The sequence below is a fragment of the Aythya fuligula genome, chromosome 2 (assembly GCF_009819795.1).
Source record: "Aythya fuligula isolate bAytFul2 chromosome 2, bAytFul2.pri, whole genome shotgun sequence".
Lineage (NCBI taxonomy): Eukaryota > Metazoa > Chordata > Aves > Anseriformes > Anatidae > Aythya > Aythya fuligula.
In genome coordinates this window covers 137,638,132-137,658,287 of record NC_045560.1, presented here as the reverse complement: position 1 = coordinate 137,658,287, position 20,156 = coordinate 137,638,132, and the positions used below count along the sequence as shown (strand labels likewise).

The window sequence follows — 20,156 nt, the reverse complement described above, 5'->3', positions numbered from 1 at the left end:
TTTTTTTTTTTTTTTTTTTTTTAAGAAAGCTGCTCTAGACAGATTTGGTTTATAAAGTAACCTCACTGTGCCTGGAGAGAATGATTTCTTGTCTACTACAAACTGTAAAACATCTGAAAATAAGACACTTAGAAAGCTCATTTGTCTTGATGTGTTTAACATAGTATTCTTAAGTGTACTGTGATGGCATCATAACTATTAATGTAATCGGACCCCGTGGGTCTTTACTTTTGGATCAACCCGAAAAAAAAGATCTCATTTTGCTTAGCAGAAACATATCTGAAAGGTCGTATTTCTAAATACCCCTGTTTTAAATCACTTCTAAGATGATAGGCATAAAATGAATTAGGGCTTAATTGAACATTTACTACATGTAGTGGTGGCAGATCAGAAGGGAGAGAGACCCAACAAGGCTATATTTAGCACCTGCACATCTACGGTACAATGAGCTTTAGATTCTTGGTAGATTTTAAGGAGGCGAAGCTCTGGTTCTTAAGTTTTTGAATTGCATGTCACTGGCTTCCAGCTAATGACCAGACAATGCACAATGTCATATATACATTGAAAGTCCTGAAAATTTGATGGTGGATGAAATAAAGTTTCTGTATACAGACAGTTTTAAAAATAAATTCATGTTGTAGTTCATGTTTTGTTCTCCAAACCAGACAAAGGCACTAGTTTACATTAAGGACTAATGTCCTGCAAAACTTCAGTCAAATAAAGGAAGCTATTTTAAGGTTAAAGTGGTGCTAAAACCCAGCTGTCACTAGTAACTTAAAACAGCCACACTGGGTTTTTCAGATTTAGTGGGGGAAAATGTTTTGCCTCAGGATGTACATGTTGGGGGGAGTGCATGTGTGGGGGAAGGCTCAGCCTTGAGCAAGTTTTTACAGCTGAGTTATAAACCTGGTTTATAACAGAAACTGGCAGACCCTAAAGTATGATATAGTATGTATTGATATATATTTGGTGTGTGTGGCAAAAATGACTCTGTGCACTCAATTCTTCCTTATTCCCTGATTTTTGGTAATTGAAAGAAAAAGGATTTTGATTGACCCGTAGTCTGAGGCTTTTCCCTTTCACTTCATTTGTTTGCTAGAACACTTTCCTTCCAGCACTAGTATCTTGGCCAGGGAGCAGGAATGTTGTCAAGGTTAGAAAAGCTTAACTTCATTATAATCTCCTACTTCAAAAATTACATGCATCTCTACTCGACGTAGGTTACTGCAGAGAACGCATTATGCTCAAAATGGTAAGATATTACTACATTCACCACAAATATTTATTAAAAAAATCCTTTCCTCAGGGCTTTATTTTTCACCATGGTGAATTTGCTAATGAATACTTGGGCAAAATTTGGGTCAACTACATACTGATACGTTTTCATTACAGTTGGAAGGTGTTCAGCGGCCACGGCTTGCGGTGCTGGCATTGCAGCGGCAGTGGGGGCGAGGTGGTAAGATGTCTTGGTGACGTACTCCACGAGGCGGTTGTACTGTTGTTCTGACAGTCTCTCTCTAGCTCCATCTGCCTGAAATAAGGCAACATAAAATGATTACTTGACAGTAATGACAGTAAAATGATAATTGACAGTAACTGAACTCAACAGTGAAGACAGTAACTTGCAGATCACTTTGTAGAGTTAAAAACCTTCCTCCCTGGGATCTTGCTTACAGTAGTTTCATGGATGTTTTAACCAGCAGAGCTCTCCTGTAGTTTAGTGACTGGAGGAATACTCCTTTCCTTTGCTGTTTTGTACAGTTCTATCCTGAGATGCTCTAACTCCAACAATTACCTTAAAGGAGCCTATAGCAAGGTGAGGATCGGTCTTTTCTCCCAAGCACCAAGTGATAAGACAAGAGGAAATGGCCTCACGCTGCACCGGGGAGGTTTAGGTTGGATATTAGGAAAAATTTCTTCACTGAAAGGGTTGTGAAGTATTGGAACAGGCTGCCCAGGGCAGCAGTTGGGTCACCATCCCCGGAAGTCTTCAAAAAATTTGTAAAGCTTAGTGACATGGTTTAATAGTGGACTTGGCAGTGCCAGGTTAAAGGCTGGACCAGGTGATCTTAGAGGTCTTCTCCAACCTAAATGATTTTAACTCCATCATAGACAGGTCTAAGCAGTTTCTGCAAAGAATTTCAGGGATGGACTCCACACACCTTGCTCAAGAGCTGATCTTTACAACACATCAGCTCTTTGTAAACAGGAAAAGCATCTAAAGTCCTCTTAGAAAAACATCAATAGCTCCCAGCAGTGTTTATCAGTCAGACAGCATTTATAATTAGCAAACCTTTCTCTTGCAAAGTACAATTTATGACAACCCACAGCCATTTCTGGGAAGCTAAGTAAGTCTTTCAGTTACTTGATTCAGAATAAGGACTAGAAGCTACCTTCCAGGTGACTGGGCTATCTGTGACTGGATATATCCATTTGCCTCTGCTGACCGCTGACCAAAGAAGCATCCATGTATATATATATATTTTTTTTTTAAAAAAAAAAACAAAACGTTTTTGCTACAGGTAGTTTGGGCATGTTATTAATGGAGAAGAAATTAAGGTATACATGCAAACTGCCTTTTCCACCAGGGGCTGTAGGGACTCTTCTGAAGAAATCCCTTTTTGTAGGATGAAATACGCTGAGGTTCAAGGCCCTAGTAACAAGGATACAATTAACCCACTTCCAGCTAAAAACCAATACTGCCAACAGAAAGGTGGCATCTACCCTATGGTTTCAACCCAATAAAGATGAAAAGCCATGGGCAAACTTGGCCCTGGAAAATCAGTCCGCTGTGCCCCTTTTTATTTTATTTTGAAGAAGGAACTGAAGATGACTATGACTAACTTGGGAAGGGCAAGCATGAGAGAAAATACCAAGCTAGCTGACTTCAAAACAACTTCCAAAAAAAGATATTCAGAAATATCACCACTGATACTAGAGGGGTATCAATATCAAAGTCATTCAGAACATAACTTATTTCCAAAATGTGAAAAGGACAGAAAGGCAGACACTATCCTAGGGATAGGGTCTGACGCTTCCTTATTTATAGTGGGAGAATTGCTGACCAATTTCATTTTTGCATGGTTTAAAATGTCTTTCTTTGTTGCATGTCACACTGAGGATTCAAAGACAGCTGTCTTCTGACCGTCTTTCAGGGGGTTTTACACATGCCTCAGTAGATGTGATGGTATTTTCAAGCAGCACCATTGGATTCAATTTAACAGCCACGATCAATATCCTGTCACATCTCCGGACTGCGAGGCTCATTTTATACAAACCATTGCTTATTTGAAGAAACAATTAATATGATTCATAGATAGTGACAGATGTCACATTCAAATCAAAACAGTCCCCCCCTTTTTTTTTTTTTTTTTTTTTTTTTTTTTTTTAAAAAAAAAAATATGCCTTTGGAGAGGAATTTGCTGCTCAAGAAGTGGGAACGCTCCTGTTTTCAATCATCACCACAAAAATGCTGAAGGAAGTAGGCTCATGAACAAACTCAGAAGCTTAAAGATGGAGCCTATGCTTAGAAGCAGTGGAAATGATAAAATGGACAGAGGAAAGCTTGGTTTCATCCATATTCTTAAAGGGAGGGGAAAAAAATTACGAGGCAGACTGCTGCAGCAGATACAGAGCTAACGAGGGAGAATGGTGTCTGAATGATGGCTTCAGTCTGCAGTCACAGAAAAGGTAATACCTCATTAGTCAATCTGTTGTAGCAGTTGAAAGGAGAGAAATACGCTAAAGTAGCACCTATGTAAACTAGATTACACTTCTGACTCCACTCTGACCAAAAGATCAAAGTTATAATAGGAGATGGAAATGGTGCTGGCATCCCACTCCCCTACTTCTGTGAACCCATTCTTCATAGAAGCTCTCCCCATGCAGACAGGCTGAGGGAGCTGGGGCTGTTCGGCCTGGAGAAGAGAAGGCCCCGGGCAGAGCTTACAGCAGCCTGCCAGTGCCTAAAGGGGGCTGCAGGACAGCTGGGGAGGGACTCTGTGTCAGGGGGTGTAGGGATAGGGCAAGGGGGAATGGCTTTAAACTAAAAGAGGGGAGAGTTAGATTAGACACAAGGAAGAAATTCTTTACTCAGAGGGTGGTGAGGCCCTGGCACAGGCTGCCCAGAGAAGCTGTGGATGCCCCATCCCTGGAGGTGCTCAAGGCCAGGCTGGATGGGGCTTTGGGCAGCCTGGGCTGGTGGGAGGTGTCCCTGCCCATGGCAGGGGGGTGGAACTGGATAGGCTTTAGGGTCCCTTCCAACCCAAACCATTCTGTGATTCTATGATTCATTCAGCTCCAGGCTATATCCCATAGATATAGCACAATTATTCAGGAGGAAATATTAACTGTGCTTGGACGGTCTTCCAAAGTAACTGGGACCCTACTTGCTTCCAGATGACTTCATCTGTAACTGTCGACTTCTCCAGCCAGTTTCAGTTTAGCTTACATTGTCAAGACAACAACAGAAACTTGGAGTTGCTGTTATTCTACATTTTTTTTCCTAAATGGGATGTAGTATTGTCATTAACCAACTATTTTAAAAAACTGTAATATTTATAGCCAAACCATTCAATCAGTCACAACTTGGTTAATGGTTGCTTAATGCACCTGTTAGATAAATATTAGAGATTGTATGGCCTTTAATGTTAGAAGGTCACATTTTGGGGCTTAAGAACTCAATTTTTTTTCTAAAATTATCACTCATAAAGAATAATCCTTCAGCAATTCTAAATCGACAGTGGCTACAGCATATTTGTTGTGCAGTCCAGATCGTGTGTAGCACTAACAGTCTATATAGAGCACACTCGGTAAGTAAGAAGGTTCTTTCTTTTTTTATTTCTACTACTAATTTAAAAATTCAGAGTGGTTTTCAGCTCTGGGTATGATACCTGTAGCACCTATCATGAAAACCCTATTGCAGATCATCACAAAGAAATTCAAGAATGTTTGGAATTCCAGGGCCCGTCAGTTTTTTGCTCTCTCCATATTATAAGCTACACCAAAAGCAGCTGGAAGAAGAGGCCGTTTAGAGTTTGATGTCTGTCTGGAACCAAGCAGCGTCTCAATTACTTTGGAAGATAATCCAAGTACAATTAATGCTTCCCTTTCAATAACAACATTGTCAGTGCCAGAGTTTTCAAGAATCCATCCAGGCTATTCCTAGCCAGATGGATTAAGTTATATATTGTGGAGGCAAACAAGCCATCAGGCAAACCTATTGCTGAAGGAGTCAAAATATGTTCTATAACATCTCTGGTGATTACAGCTGTAGAATAACTCATGTTTTCTTTCCTAATAGTTCCAAGAAGCTGAGAGGCAAGGGGAGAAACTGTTTTGGGTAGAGCTGAAACAAAACTTTTGGCAACTATTTTGGGTGGACAATAAGACACAAAAGTGCATTTTTTATAATGTTGAAATTAATTGTTTAAATTTGTTGTATTATTTCTAGGGTCTTTGATTAATCAGCAAATTAGATATAATTTACATTTGGCAACATTACCTCTGTTTTCTGGATGACATGACTGGGCATTTTTTTAAGCAAAAAATTTTGGTCACCTTCACCGATGTCATCATGTACAGAAGTGTCAGCACTTCATGTAGCCGGACATCTTCAGTGCAACAAGAGAGCCCACCACTAATATTTAGGAGTCATGTCTCTTTAGGTGTAGGTTCTGCAGCTCTGAGGCTGCTTACCTGCAATTCATAGCTTGCTACTCCTAAGGATGCCTTTCCTTATCAAAATCAAAGAGTTTTTTTTTATAAATGCTCCTGTTGGGGAGCTGAAAGGGAGACCATGGCAGAACAGCCCCAAGCACCACAGAAGTGAAAAGCACAGCTGCAGAAAGAAAACTTCCAAATATGAGAGGTCCCAATCCACTAAGGCAAAAAATAAGGGAACATTAATTACAAAATGATATTACATAACTCTAGGTAATTAGCAAAACTTTATGAAGCTTTAGGAATCTGTTTTTGCGTAGCTGCCTTAGCATAAGAAAAAAAAATCTTATTCTTGCCTGTCTTATTTTTAACTGCTCCTCTTTATAGCACATTTCTTTAAATATTCACAGAAATTCCACTGTGAATTCTGCGTTCTGAAGGCATACTTATGCCAAGTCGGTTTTGTACAGCATCACTCAGCTTTTGATGTCCCGCCATCACTGACATTGCTCCACCCCTGGGGGCACAGTCACCGCTTTTATCATGCCATACATTTCCCCTGCATTCTCAAGGGCCTGTGTCAGCAGAAGACGTTGTGTACTGCAGCTGGCTGGCTCGAGGCTTACAGCTCCTGGCATTGCTATGCCACTGGAATAAGGGTCCCATATTTTTATCCAGAACTACACAAAGAAACATATGTATTTCATCCAGCATCTCCAAGGCAGCTCACTTACTGTGTGTAGTAGAATATGTATGTGGGACTACTGTACCCAAGCCATGTAGGGTTGTGCATGTACAGGCTCCACTTGGCCCTGCAGTCTCATATATTTCCAGCTGCAGCAGCTATGGGGACTAGAATTAAGCTCCCTGTCCTATATCTTTCCTCCTCCCAGCAGGCACCACCCTCTTGCAACAACCTTTGGGCAAGTAGTGCTCCCACAGAGTAGCAGCCTACTCCTCACCCCTCGGATAACCAGATATAAAGACAAGAGACACCACAGGTGCTGCAGCCCAACAACAAAAAAATAATCAGGGCTGGTGCTAAGTTAGGGTTAGGGTAGGTTGAGTGCATCAGTAGTCTCAGGGAGAACAAATTATCTTCCTTTTTTCCTCCAGGACGGTAGCTCTGGACTGAAGAGGTTTCAGCACAATGGCTGCCTCCAGCAACCACACAGTGTTCAGGGACAGAAAAACTGAGCTTTGCCCACTTGCACCAAATTTAAGTAATGCCTCATGCAGTTTTGTGGTACAGGAAGGCAACTTCAGTCAACAGTCGGGCAAATGCCAGACTCTGTGAGACTGAGGTTACTGGAAAGACAATAAATGTAAGTGGAGAATTCAGCACTTAAAAAAGGAGCTTTCACAGAAATTCCACATGCTGTCATGACTCAGATGAACTCCTTGTTCTGCTGGAATCAGCAGCAAAATTCTTTGGTGACTTCAGCAAAGTTAGGATTTTACTGAAGGTGCTGAAGCCTCTCATACTTTTTGGCACACCTCCTACTTCCTGTTGTTTTACCTGTGCTCTTTTTGCATATCTGAACCAGAAATTTCTGGTATAGCAGTCTATGAACTACCTGACACACACGTTTGTTTTTGAATTGAACTCTCATATGACTCCACTTGAGAATTTAATACAATAAACATTGTTTCCCAAAAGTATAAAAATATACCATTCTTCTACCATTAAAAAAAAAAAAAAGATAATTCATTCAAAATCTCAGTATTCAAATGGCCTAGAAATCTTTCAATAAGAAGATGAAAGATTTATGCTTTTACTGGCAAACACATGGTACTTCCAACCTCAGCAAAAGAACTGCTCCATTTTAAAGTCAGCATTTGCAAAAGGAGGAAGATTTAAAGAACTAAATACAGCTGGCAGCCAAGAAAGAGCTCTGCATTGAAACTGGGGAGATAAGAAACATGCTGAAAAGGAGGAAGCATCAGCATTACTGAACTGTTAAAACAGAATTCACAGAATAATAAAAGGAACTGTTCTCACTGTGGCTCTGTAGGCATAGGCAGCAGCTCTAACTTGCAAATAATAAACACCTCACACCCGTGAAGCTAGTCCTGAGATGCTCTTCTGAAACGAGGTGGTGATTACCAAGAACTTACACTTCTGCTTTTTTCCTCAGAAAATTGCTGTCACAGGTACTCATTTTCATGATCAATAAGAGGACAGAAGAGAGGAGACATGTCCCTTTCATCCAAAGGACAACCCAGTCAACAATGAGGTGTGTGAAATCAGCAGATAAATTAAAAAATTAAGTTTGGCACTTAAATCTCTGGCCTCCCAACCCAAAGGTGAGTGTGTGTCCATTGCTAAAAGCTTCACCCTCCCCCCCCCACTGTAACTTCATTTTTGAATAAAAATCTTACTCAGTCTTTACCTCCACATCACAAGGCACTCTCTGTTGTTTTAGCTGCACCTTCAGCAGGTCTTTTTGCTGATCATCTTCCAGACAATCAATTTCAGTCACAGGGAATGCCTGCTGCTGCGTGTCTTCACTGATACTGACCACAAAGAGCACTTCTGAGGTGAGCAGCAAGCAGCCTTCGTGCTGCTGGCCCGATCCACTCACAATCATGACATCTAGGGCCATATGGACTTCGGGCCTCCCGAGAGACTGCAGCATTTTCCTGTGTTACCAAAGGAAAAAAAAAAAACAGTTTAAAAAAAGTAGTCAGTGTTGTTAGGCATTGGATCCTTGAGGACTTTTTTTGATCACTAATGTTCTTACTTAAGCCTGTAGCTATTGCCTACAAATATAAAATAAGCCATGGAGTATATTCCAAATCTCCAATACTGAAAGATGTAAGACTTAAGATTTAGAGGATAAATGCGAAAATGTTATTTATCAAAACTCCTTAATCATTCAGTGCAAAATTGGCTAATAACCATGCTAGGTCAGCCTATTTCCCATCCTAATAGAAAAATTACCCTGAGAAGCGGCTTACAAATTCAGCACAGAAAATAAAGCTATCTTCACGAACAGCTGTTTCTGGAGATGTGCAGTATTTTTCTTGGGCTCAGTGCAATGATAAATAAGAGCTCACTGAATGCCATTAAATACAGATCAGCTCTGTAGTTCCAAAGCTGGAAGCAGATCAGCAGCCCATCATTTGCAGATTGGGTTTCTATGCACTACCTTTGTGTTTAATGTTCCTAAACAAACTGCCATAACTCAGCCTTTCCTAGGGAAGCAGCCTGTTAACTTGACCACAGGCCAGAACCTATTAATAAACAATGTGGATGTAAAAATGAGCAAGTGTCTAAATAATTTTACCAGACATATTTGACGTGGCTATTTGGAGCCTGCTCAACGTGTTGATCATTTGGATGAGAGCGCTGCTTGGGAAGCTGAGAAAGTCCAGCTCCATGCAAAATACCTGTGGTAAGAGAACGTAAGTTTTTTAGTAGTTGTTTTCTACAAAACAGTTACATGTTGTAGTGATGTCATCTGTTTAGAGCAGTTCATAAAATAGTGCAGGTCCAAAATGATATCACATCCTTGGAAGCCGTAGTCAAGATAAGTCATTAAATATTACAATGCAAGAGTTGTGCACTTAACCCCAGTGATCTTACATTAGCAAGGAACAAAAAAACCAACAACCTACCACTGCATGTTCTAAAAATCAGCCATACACTTGCAATTAGGAGAAACATAATGCTCCTGAGAGCCATCATTTCATAGTAGGATCGGACACATCACTTACAATTTCTGTATAAAAAATCAAGACCGTTGTTAACTTTCTTGCTTAATATTAAAATACTTCCACATACATGTCACGATCGGTACAAATTAGAAGGAAAGTTTGCCTAGATACCGTATTTAAATGTTCAGTTACTTAATCCAGCTGTTAAACACAGATCCATACACATTTATGAGATCTCCCGGGGCATCTGGTTTATTGTGAATTCTTCTTAGTGCCAACACAGAATGGAGACTACAATAAGCAGTTAAACAGGTTTCTAAATAGACTATCCAAAGCTGAAGATGACACAGTACGTATGCTTTCAGATGGCTTGTAAACTTTTAGAGATGAGGTATGGTCACCAGAAAGAGTGGATTGCAAAACATTCACAAATTAAGTAGTTTTAAAAATTTTTACAAGAAAGTCAGGAAGTGGGCTACGCAGTAAGCACCAGTGTTATAAGGTTTAGTGCAAAGTTAGTCTTTAATAAACAGAAGATTTTTATTTTTTGGTCTAATTAAGCATTCCATTGAAGGAAAAGGCATTTTTGTGCATAAGGGTGTCAATAACTTAGATTCCTTTTTACACAATGGATAATAATTTAAACAAAACATCAGCACTGAAAAAAACCCTTTAATTTTTAACACACATGTTGATGGTAATACTTAAAAGCAGCATCCCAGTTATAACAGTTGGCTTACCGAGGTTCTCAGCATTATGTGAGTGAAAATGTTATTTACAGATGGAGAGAGAGAGAACATGTGTTTATTTCTGTGTGGTCCCCCACCCCTTGGTCCCCCCCAAGAGGCACGGTCCCACTTCCAATCCAGTTGTGGGTAAGAGTTACTTGAACTCTTGTGTTTTCCTCTCACGCACTGTCAGCTATTATTGATACAGTTTTTATGTTTTTTCCTGGCTAACTCTTTTTGTCACATGCTCATGGAAAACATGATGTGTTGTATACCATATCTGCAATGAAAAGTCTCCTTCTACTGTTACAAGCTCCTTGATAAAGACTGCACCGAATAATTCCCCAGTCAAAAAAAAAAAAAAAAGAACACACTCCCAGCCAGCAGACAGAAGCTTCTGATTTTGCCAATACAGGTTTTACACCAATGTTATGCACAATTCAGGAGAACAGATATTATTAGCACTCATACAAACTAGATAAAGTCAAGACAATTATTTTAAAGAAATATAATAATCAAATATTTACTAATTTCTTTCAATAGATTACTTCAATGAATGAGTTGTCAATGTAGTAGTAAGTGCGGAAACAAGATCCTAAACAAACTCTAGGAGAACTACTTGTATTCTAAATAACACATCACAAACATAAATGTGGCTAGCGATTAAAGGCATAAATCTTCAAGATTTGTCCAGTGCAATGAGTGAAGTAAAATTAATAACATCATCCTTGTATCAACAGGTCTTCCCTGCTCACCACTTCTTAAATATCTGGACCAATAGATTCCATTTCGTGACACTGGAAGCAAAGAAATCGGTGCATTTTGATATTTTATTCTTTTATGGTTCTTGCTGGTCCAGAAGCACCTACTTCAGTCTGAAAGGATTCATCACTACTGCCACTAAGTGCTTAGTCTAGCCAGAAAACACACCTCTGGTCGTTACGAGGTTACCCGTGCAAACCACGGCTGTCCTCTCCCAACTCTCCAGATTAAAGGGGATGTTCCTACTACACGACTCCCTTCATTCTCCCAGGAACATAGCTCCCTCTTTGCGTAGAGGTAACCCAACTCTTTCCTTGCTGTAACAAAGCAACCTCAAAATAATGCTGTAATTGGGCATGCTGTTGCGCTGTTACATTTATGTCAAAAACTCTTTTGTAAGCACATATGTTTCTGTAACTAATTCTTCTGTATTCCAAGGATTACTTCATGCTCTCTGCATTCTGTGTTTCTGTGGCTGTACAAGACTGATCGGTAACACAAGAGAGAAGCACAACATGATGATTTTTAAAGAAAATTAATACAACATTTATAACTGTTCAGATGTGGCGCTTCTAACTCTTTCTCAAAGTCACACAGCTACCGAGCCGAGTAAGCAGACGTAGCAGGTTGTGTTTGAAGAGCATTTTAAAGTTCTGGTCATGAAAATTTAAACAGAGACGTTGGGAAAAGAGAAACTCACCGTAACCTGTCTGGGAGACAAGTTCAGCTGCACCTCCAATTGGCTTAGTAAAGACACCCATGATCCCTTTGCCCACACCAGAGATAACGCCCTTGGCTTTATGTCCTGCTGAAGCCTGGCCCTCGGACACTCTCTGAAAGTTCTGCATCGGCTGATCTACTATACCAGCAATTGCACCTGAAAAAAAATAAAACCCCCCAGTAGTTAGTGAAGATTAACATTCCAGAATAAGAAACAATCTTACTACTGCAACTGAGTGCTGTTTGAATTTCAGGTGGTAAGCCACCCATCTTATACAGCCGTTTAGCAAGCAACCAACCCAGTAGCTAAACAATACCTTAGCTTCAGTTTAAGTTAAAACCCTACTTCCTTTTTTTTTTTTTTTATAATGTATTTTACTTTTTTAAACATTCAGATCACCTGACAGTATGCTTTCATCCTCCAGCTACGTTCTCTAAATGCTTCTGCTGAGTTGGTATAACGTAGCTCATTCTGGGTAGCAATTCTGAAAATGCTGGGCTTGGAATAAAGTCCGCCAGTCTTAGTTATGGAAATGAGATTTTCACATAAGCCTGAGATAGAATTCATGAGAATAAAAACTGCCTGTATTCAATAGATCATTTTTATATCCTCTTCCACTGCCAGAAACGTTCATAAGCTAATGCAACTTTTGATATATTACTGAGATTAGCAGAATTAGACTTTGAGACTTTTTGTTACTTTTTTGTGAAAACGATCATATTTTACTTTAATGTGCACGGGTCAAACTTTTACAAGTGACACAGTGACCTTCCCAGCTTTTAGTATCAACAGAGAACTCCAACTTAAATCTTCCTAAATGTAAACAGGTATGTGAGGTGGTACGTTTCTTTGATCTTGAGTTTACTCGAGCCACTTAACCACAGACATGTCTCTACTTATTGTAATTTTGATAGATAAGCTATTTGGAAATTGCGAAGAACACAACGATTGGACAAAGTGACATCAGTTAGAAAATGGTTTGCCTTATCCAAAGTTCTTTGCTCGGTGGAAAGCCAGTTTGTAGGCTCCTCGGATAGCTCTCAGTACGCAGCTTCTGCTGCAAATACCCAAACAATTATTTCATGACAGAACCGAGGGTCACCTCGGTAACCAGGCATTTTTACTGCAGTGCAGACATCTTTGAAGATACTGCTTTGTATGTGGAAGCAAACCCAGGCATGCTTCCACAGCTTCTGACGATCACGGCAGAGGTATTTGGCCCCACATGTTCACCAGCGTGACATACACCAGTCAGCTCGCCGCTACCCGGTCTTCAGATGGTTTTAGTTATTGTTACTGGATAAACAGAGAAGTTGCTGCCTTCGAACAACAAGAACCAATACTGAGCTTGTACACTGCTGTTCTGTCCAAATGAAAGACGAGGATGAGAAGAAGCACACAGTTCCCCAGATCCTTGTCCTTAGGATACTACCTATTAGCAGTTCATGTAACTTGCATCCCCCATAAATGCCTCCCTCTCCTCTTAGATACTGCTTCTGACTTCTGTATGTATGTAATTTGCTGATAAATGTATAGCATTTCTTCAGAAAACACTGGTCTACGTTAATGTCATACTCAGATTTTATTGAGATCACTTGCTGAAGCCAAGTGTGCAGCTGAACATTTACTCTTTGTAACGCAAAGGTCTTGAAGCTTCCTTAACTTTATGTCATGGAAACGATACAATTTTCAATTCGATTCTGTTTCATTGGTCCTTACAGCTGCTCCTGCTGCTTGACTAAAATAATACCCAACACCACATTACACAATTGGGATTGTTTGCTCAGTCTTTTCTTTTGTACGATGGGGATGCATTTGAAGGCATAAAACAATACTTGGTGTTCTGCTAAGTTACAGTATTACATTACCCTGTGACCTCCTTCACCCTATCTATCGAGGTCATCCACAGCAACTGTGCTTTCAGAACAGAAGTTATTGCCTTATTAAATGTAATCCACCTAAGTCCTTGCACTAGTAAATTATTTACTGCAATACACTTGAGCAATGTTATAAGGTAATAATAAATAAGAGCCTACTCCAAGGACCTGCGGTATGCTCCAGGCACTTCTCAGCTGGAATTAGGCCCAGAGGACAAGGAAACAGAATGGAAACTGCTGTGACTGTGTTATATAAGATTATTTACAAAGTACCCAAAAAATAATATATAGCTTAATTAGCCAGTTGTTTAGTACTTCCACACTTTCTGTTATTCTGCCATTTTATGCATGCTCTGCATTTCTTTGTTAGGCCACTGCCCTTTCACTTGTCAAATCCTTTTGCACGTTGTGCCTTCCTACCTGCAAAAAGTATAACCAACGATCTCTTCCCTCTCTGCTCACCCTTTGTAGTCTCTTATCTCGAACTGCAGCTCACTGACTTAACTCACTCGCCTGGTGGGGTCACTCCCACAAATCACATAATCAACTCTAACTGTACTCCTTTCATTTAAGGAGTGGCTGGTCCTAACACATTTGCATGAGGAAGCCAGATCTGTGCAGCTGCTTCCTTCTACACATCATGTATGAGCAGAGGGAAAATAATAATAATAATAAAAAAAAAAAGGTCAAAGATTGAGCAACCTCAAAACCCAACAGCAGTGAGATAATGGTGACATACACGTGAGGTTCACTGCATCTCCTTGCACCAGAGACTGTGTGAAGCAGATATCCCGTGGTATTCATGCGGCTTCTTTCTTTCTGATGTTAAGTTAGTGAAAGAAGCACCGTACTGGATGGACTTACCACAGAAGGTCTCTCCCCTGAGTCTTCTGTCGGGCATGAGGTACATGTAGTGGTTCCTCCCTTCCCAGTCTTACCCTCGTAGTCTAGAGATAGCTGTGGCATCCTACCATTGTCCCATCCCTTCTTTTTCTTTTTCTTTTTTTTTTTTTAATCTTTTCTTTTTTCCCCTTTTATTTTCTTTGCTTTTCTTTTTTTCTCTTTTCTTTTTTTTTTTCTCTTTTATTTTCTTGTCTTTTCTGTTTTCTTTCTCTTTTTTTTTTTTTTTCCTTTTTCCTTTCCTTTTCTATATTCTTCTCTTTTATTCTCTTTCCTTTTCCTTTTTCTATTCTTTTATTTTCTCTTTTCTTTTCAAGAAATGGTTCCCCATTTTTCTTTCCTTCCTTACCCTAGGCATTCAATTTTATATGCATGTCCACATATGTACACACACATTACGCATGTATAAAGAAAACCTCAATAAAATTAAACACCAAAGCAACAAAACAAAAACATATTCTTCCATTACTGGACCAAAGAAGTTCCAGCAACACCGTAACATCTGCTAAACATCAGCTGGGGTGCACTCTAGTTAATACATGTTGCTCAGTAAGCATAAAAAAGATACTTTGATAACTACAAAATTCAGATAGTTCAGAAGTATATGACTGTATTACTTCAAGAAGAATTTGATTACTGGCAGCGAGTCTGGTTCCTGCTCAGATTGACAATATTTGGTGAATGTAGCAAAAGCATGGCTTACAGAATTCAGCAAAGCTTGCTTTGCTTGCGACAAACTCTTCTGGACCAAGAAATAATTGGAAAATATTCCCAAGCCCCCACCAGGAGTAACTGGCCATGCTTTGTCGTGAGGCTGGAAGCTAGCAAAACTGAAACTGTTTCTGTTCCTTTTCTTTTCGCTGTTGTCCTTCTGCGTTGCCGCAAATGTTTTATACTGAAAATACAGCTGGGGCGTAGTCTCCTTACAGCAAACATCGCATGAAAATACAGCTAAAATAAAAGAGCACCTGTTGGCTTGCATTAATATATTTGTACAATTAGCGTGCGGAATAGCAAGACCTTAAGGATTAAAGACAGGCAAACTTAAAACAGCCTTGACACAGTGATCGTTGCACAGTCAGAACAACAATAACAACAACAACCCTTAATAATAGAAATCTGAACTTCTGCAATCCAGGCTTCTCTACCAGGACAATTACGTTGTCACTCAGTATTGCTATTAATTCATTTCCCTAAAAAGCAAGTAGCTTTTAGTAGCACTTTTGACACTGTGAAAAAATGTTTTCCCTAATATTTGTCTGCTTTTCAGTTATTCAGGAATGATTGACTTTCTAACGGGAGCTACTTCAATATGGTACTGTTCACGAGGCTCAGCAGCTGAAAACGAAGCCTATAGTTTCAATACTCTTTTGCACCTACTATTTTACGCTTGACCCTGTCAAGCAAAATACAGAAGATAGTCCCTCAGTGGGGAGTGCCTGTCATCTAAACATTTTAAGTACAATTTCACTGCATTTTTGTCCGATCATATTATAAAAACAAAACAAAACAAAAATAACTATCACAAGCTTTTGCTTTTTCACGTACAAATGTGACTAAAATGACCCAGGAGTCTCCCCCAAACTAGAAAAGGAGAAGATAGCCTGCCAAAGATAACAATCAAATCAAACAACACCCTGACAGTGCTTGAGTCATTTAAAATGAGACAGGACAAAGCACTTAAGAATGTACCATGGGGAACAACTTGCACTGAGGAGGAGACAAGAGTACATAATTTTGGCCCTGATTCAGCAAAGCTCTTAAGTGCATGCTTAAGAGCTTTCCTGAATTGGGGTCACCATGAGCCAGATTTTCAGAAAAATCAGAAAGGCAGCTCTTCTTTCTACGTAGATACCACAATGTATCGGTGAACTGAGTACTCTTACATGCCTGTGCCTAGGCATGAAATCTGCATTTGGAATTCTTTAAGCTGCTTGCACGAGTCAGATGGCTTTTTACAAACACGACAGTGCTCTGACTATCCTATAAATCTTTCTTACACTTCTCAATTTTACAATTACAATGTCATAGAAATTATGGCTTCAAAGGGTCTTGCTCTCTGCATTCCTGTACTCATCTGAACTCTTCATGCTTGCGAAGGAAAATAACCCAGCAGCTCCGTTTTGTTTCGTTATGTAGGAAGAACCTGGAGGTATTTTTTCAGTAAGCATTTTCATGTTTACTCTGAACACGCTGGTGAAAAAGAGCAGCACGGCAGTAGCTCCCTTCAGTGACTGTTTTTTGGGAAAGGCACAGTATTCATTAGACTAAATGGTCCAGACAGAAACAGCTTTGTAATGCATTTGTAAAAATTGAAATGTAGGTCTGTTCATAATTTAGGTATCGATGCAATTTATGTGGGTGCTGCTGTGTACACATAGAAAATATTATTTTTTAAATCAAGATTAAATTAGAAATTATGCCTACTACAAGTTCATTGAAATATTTCTGATTCTTCCCTTAGTGACAGGTACCATAATTGCCAGTTCCAGTTACCCATAACGTTGGTTATTTATCTGAATGCTTAGCTGTCTGCCATGCTGAGAACAGAGGTATTTAGAAGTGAGAACTCTCTATAGAATAACAGCAGGAGTAAGGAGAGGATTACAACTTGCAAAGGAGCTCTCTTTAAATGCTAATGTAAAATTCAACATTTCTAATGTGATGTTTAATTTCTTAGGAAAATCAGTGATACTGAAATTCTAAATCTTGTTTTTCTAAACTCGGGCGTCCTCCTGCAGACAACCAAAGCATTGTGTACTGGGACATATTATACTAGCACAGCATATTTGTGAATGCATCTTACAAGTTCCTGGCTTCCCTGAACAGCAGAAACTTTACATTGCAACAGCCAAAGCCACAACGTTTTGCTCTGTAGTTCTGGCTGATGCTTTTAGCTCTGAAGGGCTCCAGCGTCGGTGAAGGGGACAGCAACGACGCTATCTTCTTTATTAATAACTGAGCCAAGATCACCAAACCATTTCACCAGCTCACATACACCAGGCTGACACAGTGCTTCTAAAAGTATAATCTTTCAACCAGTTACTCAACCTGACTGCCCTTAGCCCAATAAAACAAGAAGGAAAAATAAAACCTTCTCTGAGCTGCCTTTGATTTGTAACACCAGTAACAGCTTACTATTGGGGTAGTAGCTACTAATATATGAAATTTCTCCTTTATGCACATTTCTCCCAGGACACTCACTTTCCAGTTTACAGGCATTATCAAATGACAGTACTTCACATCATCTAATGTTATTGCTTAAAATAATTTCCAGTAACTTAACCCAAACTTGTAACATTTTTACCACTTCCTCTTTGGGGCTTTCAGGGCTGCGGTTGCAAATTTAGGAGTTGTGTACACTACTGAAGATTAGGAAAGAGGACGAATCCTTTCAAGCTTCAGCTCTTCTAACCTTTTGCACTGGACTGCATTTGGTCACTTTGATCTCTAAGGGATTCATACTCTTTAATATGCACTAAGGAACTGTGCCAAACAATACAATTCTGCATTCTTTTGCTGTGTGACAAATACAAGTAACCTTGAAAATCCACCCCCTTACGGCAAAACTTCTTTCAGAGATTTTTCCAGTATGGGTTAGTTTTCCAGTTTTCCAGTTTTTAGGTACTATTTTGAAATGGTGAGGGTAATCTTCACTTCTAACAAAACCACTTGGACGCTTGATGAATATAATTACACCGAATCAGGATGATCTGGGTCTCTTTGTAAAAGCAGAATTCCTCATCAAAGATTACTTAACATCTGCACTAAGTTCAGCTGGTTTTCAAACAAAAGCAAGAATCCCCGATATCTACAGTGCATCAAAAACAATCAGTTTCAGAAGGCATTCCTATAACTCGTTGGAAGTAAACACCAGTGTGATGACGTCTTTGTGCTGACTTAGTTACAAGTCACCCTGTCCAATGCAGAATATTCTTTTCTTCTGAGATTTACACCATGTACCAATGAAAATATTTCACAAAGAAAGAGAGTGCAAACTTGTTCCATATCTGCAATTATTTTATCAGCAAAAAGCACACACAGAAGTCACTAAACTTTGCTAAAAGCAAATGGTATTTCATATACATACTGTGCGACTATTTCACAAAACAAAACAAAAAAGAACAGATTTTGCAATTACAACTCACGTGTAGAAAAGGCTGATGAGCAGATTAGAAAACAGAATTATCACTCGAGTTGATATTTAATAGTACATTACCTAGAAGGCTAATGCCTAAACGAGAGAGCCCTTGTCTCAGTCCTTCTCCCAGACTCTCTGGAAGCTGCCTTCTCCATTCTTCCTGTCTGTTGTAATGTTCCTCATCCAGCGACAGCCTATCCATATTCCGAGCAAGACTTGTTGCCAGATTGGTAATTGACGTCAGTGTACCTAAATACATGGAGATATACATTTGGGTCCGGATCAAAATGCTTTAATTTAAAACATGGAGTTGTTCTATGCCTCACTGAAATACTGTGCTTACGAGCAGAACAGCAAGTCAATTGAAAAGTTGCCCATGTGTAACATTCTTTACTATTTGTTAAGCATCACCACACTGCTTCTACGGTCCACATCATGCCTTTTACATTAGCCTTCACCAGGTTTGCCCAGCCAGTGGGAAAAGCAACTCATCCGAACATCCTTCCCGAGGTCCCAAACTTCTGTAAATCTAACCTAAACGGAGAGCGGGCGATGGAAAGGTAAACAAATATTTACAGAATGAGCCCGCAAGGATGTCTCCTGAGTCTGAATCACCGGCAAGCAGCTGCAGATGCCGAGCTGCTGCCTCTGCCGGCCGGCTGAAGCCACGCGATGGCACTGTTTATACAGACTTCGCAAAACAAAAGCTGCTTGTGTTTTAAATCCAGATCTGCCCTTCTGTCAAAACCTATCCGCATACTTACACAGTTATGACAACTGTATCTACTTTTTTTTTTTTTTCAAAAGAAATAATAAATATGATGAGGCAACACAGTGTAGGATTTCTGATGGTTAGCAGAAGTACAGAACACCTTTAATATTTCTGAAGTTATCACATGAAATACTGGCTGAGCCAAGCTGGATTTCCCAGTGGGAGGTTTAAAATTCTGAAGTTTCTGAAACATTCTTACACACTGTAGTTAAGCAGTGATCTGTTTAATACATAAGATGTTATATATGAGCTTTGTTACCCTCCCAGCATTTTGCTGCAGCCTAGCAAGCCAAACAAAGCTGCAAGCAATATTGCTTAAAACTTTTAACACATCCTTTAACAATGCATGACAACAAAGCAGCAGTAGGAGTGACAAAGTGAAAGATCTACCTTTGGAAATGTGTTTTACAAATGATGTTGTTCCTCTGGAAACTCCACTGACAAATGCTCCCGGGCCTCTGGTCAGCCCTTCATAGGGGAGCCTAAAGAAATCAGCTATGCCGTTTCCTATGCTTCTCACCAGGCTAGCTGGGCTTCCGAGGATTTCCAAGGATCCAACAACCCAGCCTGTATGGAGAAACGAGACAAATGTTACGGCTGCAAAAACTGCAGAAGCAGCAGTTGTGAAAAGGTTATTCCTTAATTCTCTTTTTCACACTAGAATTCATCGCATTATGAACTTCCTTTGAGCAAAACACGGGAAATAACTCATCCACTATGAATTCAGAAATGGCAATCTTTCATACTTCGTAAATCAAAGAAATCCTTTTGGCAAACTCACAAATAGCTTTAGAATGACTTCCTTCCAGGAGCTTCCCGTATTTCTGCTAAAAGTGTGTTAGGGAGGTGGATGCGGGATTCTCACAGCTACGGAGGAACAGTACTGAAAGTTCAGATCGCTCGATCGGTTTTATATGCTATAAGGCAACGTTGT

General features: G+C 39.7%; 1 protein-coding gene across 1 annotated transcript in view; it reads right to left on the bottom strand.

The window, feature by feature from the left end:
* The window catches only part of VPS13B (vacuolar protein sorting 13 homolog B), a 459,490-nt gene continuing 439,334 nt past the window's right edge, over window positions 1-20,156 (bottom strand). The window contains 6 exon segments of the mRNA XM_032182423.1: window positions 1-1,531; window positions 8,055-8,304; window positions 8,952-9,054; window positions 11,512-11,688; window positions 18,529-18,699; window positions 19,613-19,789. Of these exon segments, the coding sequence (XP_032038314.1) occupies window positions 1,286-1,531; window positions 8,055-8,304; window positions 8,952-9,054; window positions 11,512-11,688; window positions 18,529-18,699; window positions 19,613-19,789 (1,124 nt within the window). The 3' untranslated portion in view covers window positions 1-1,285.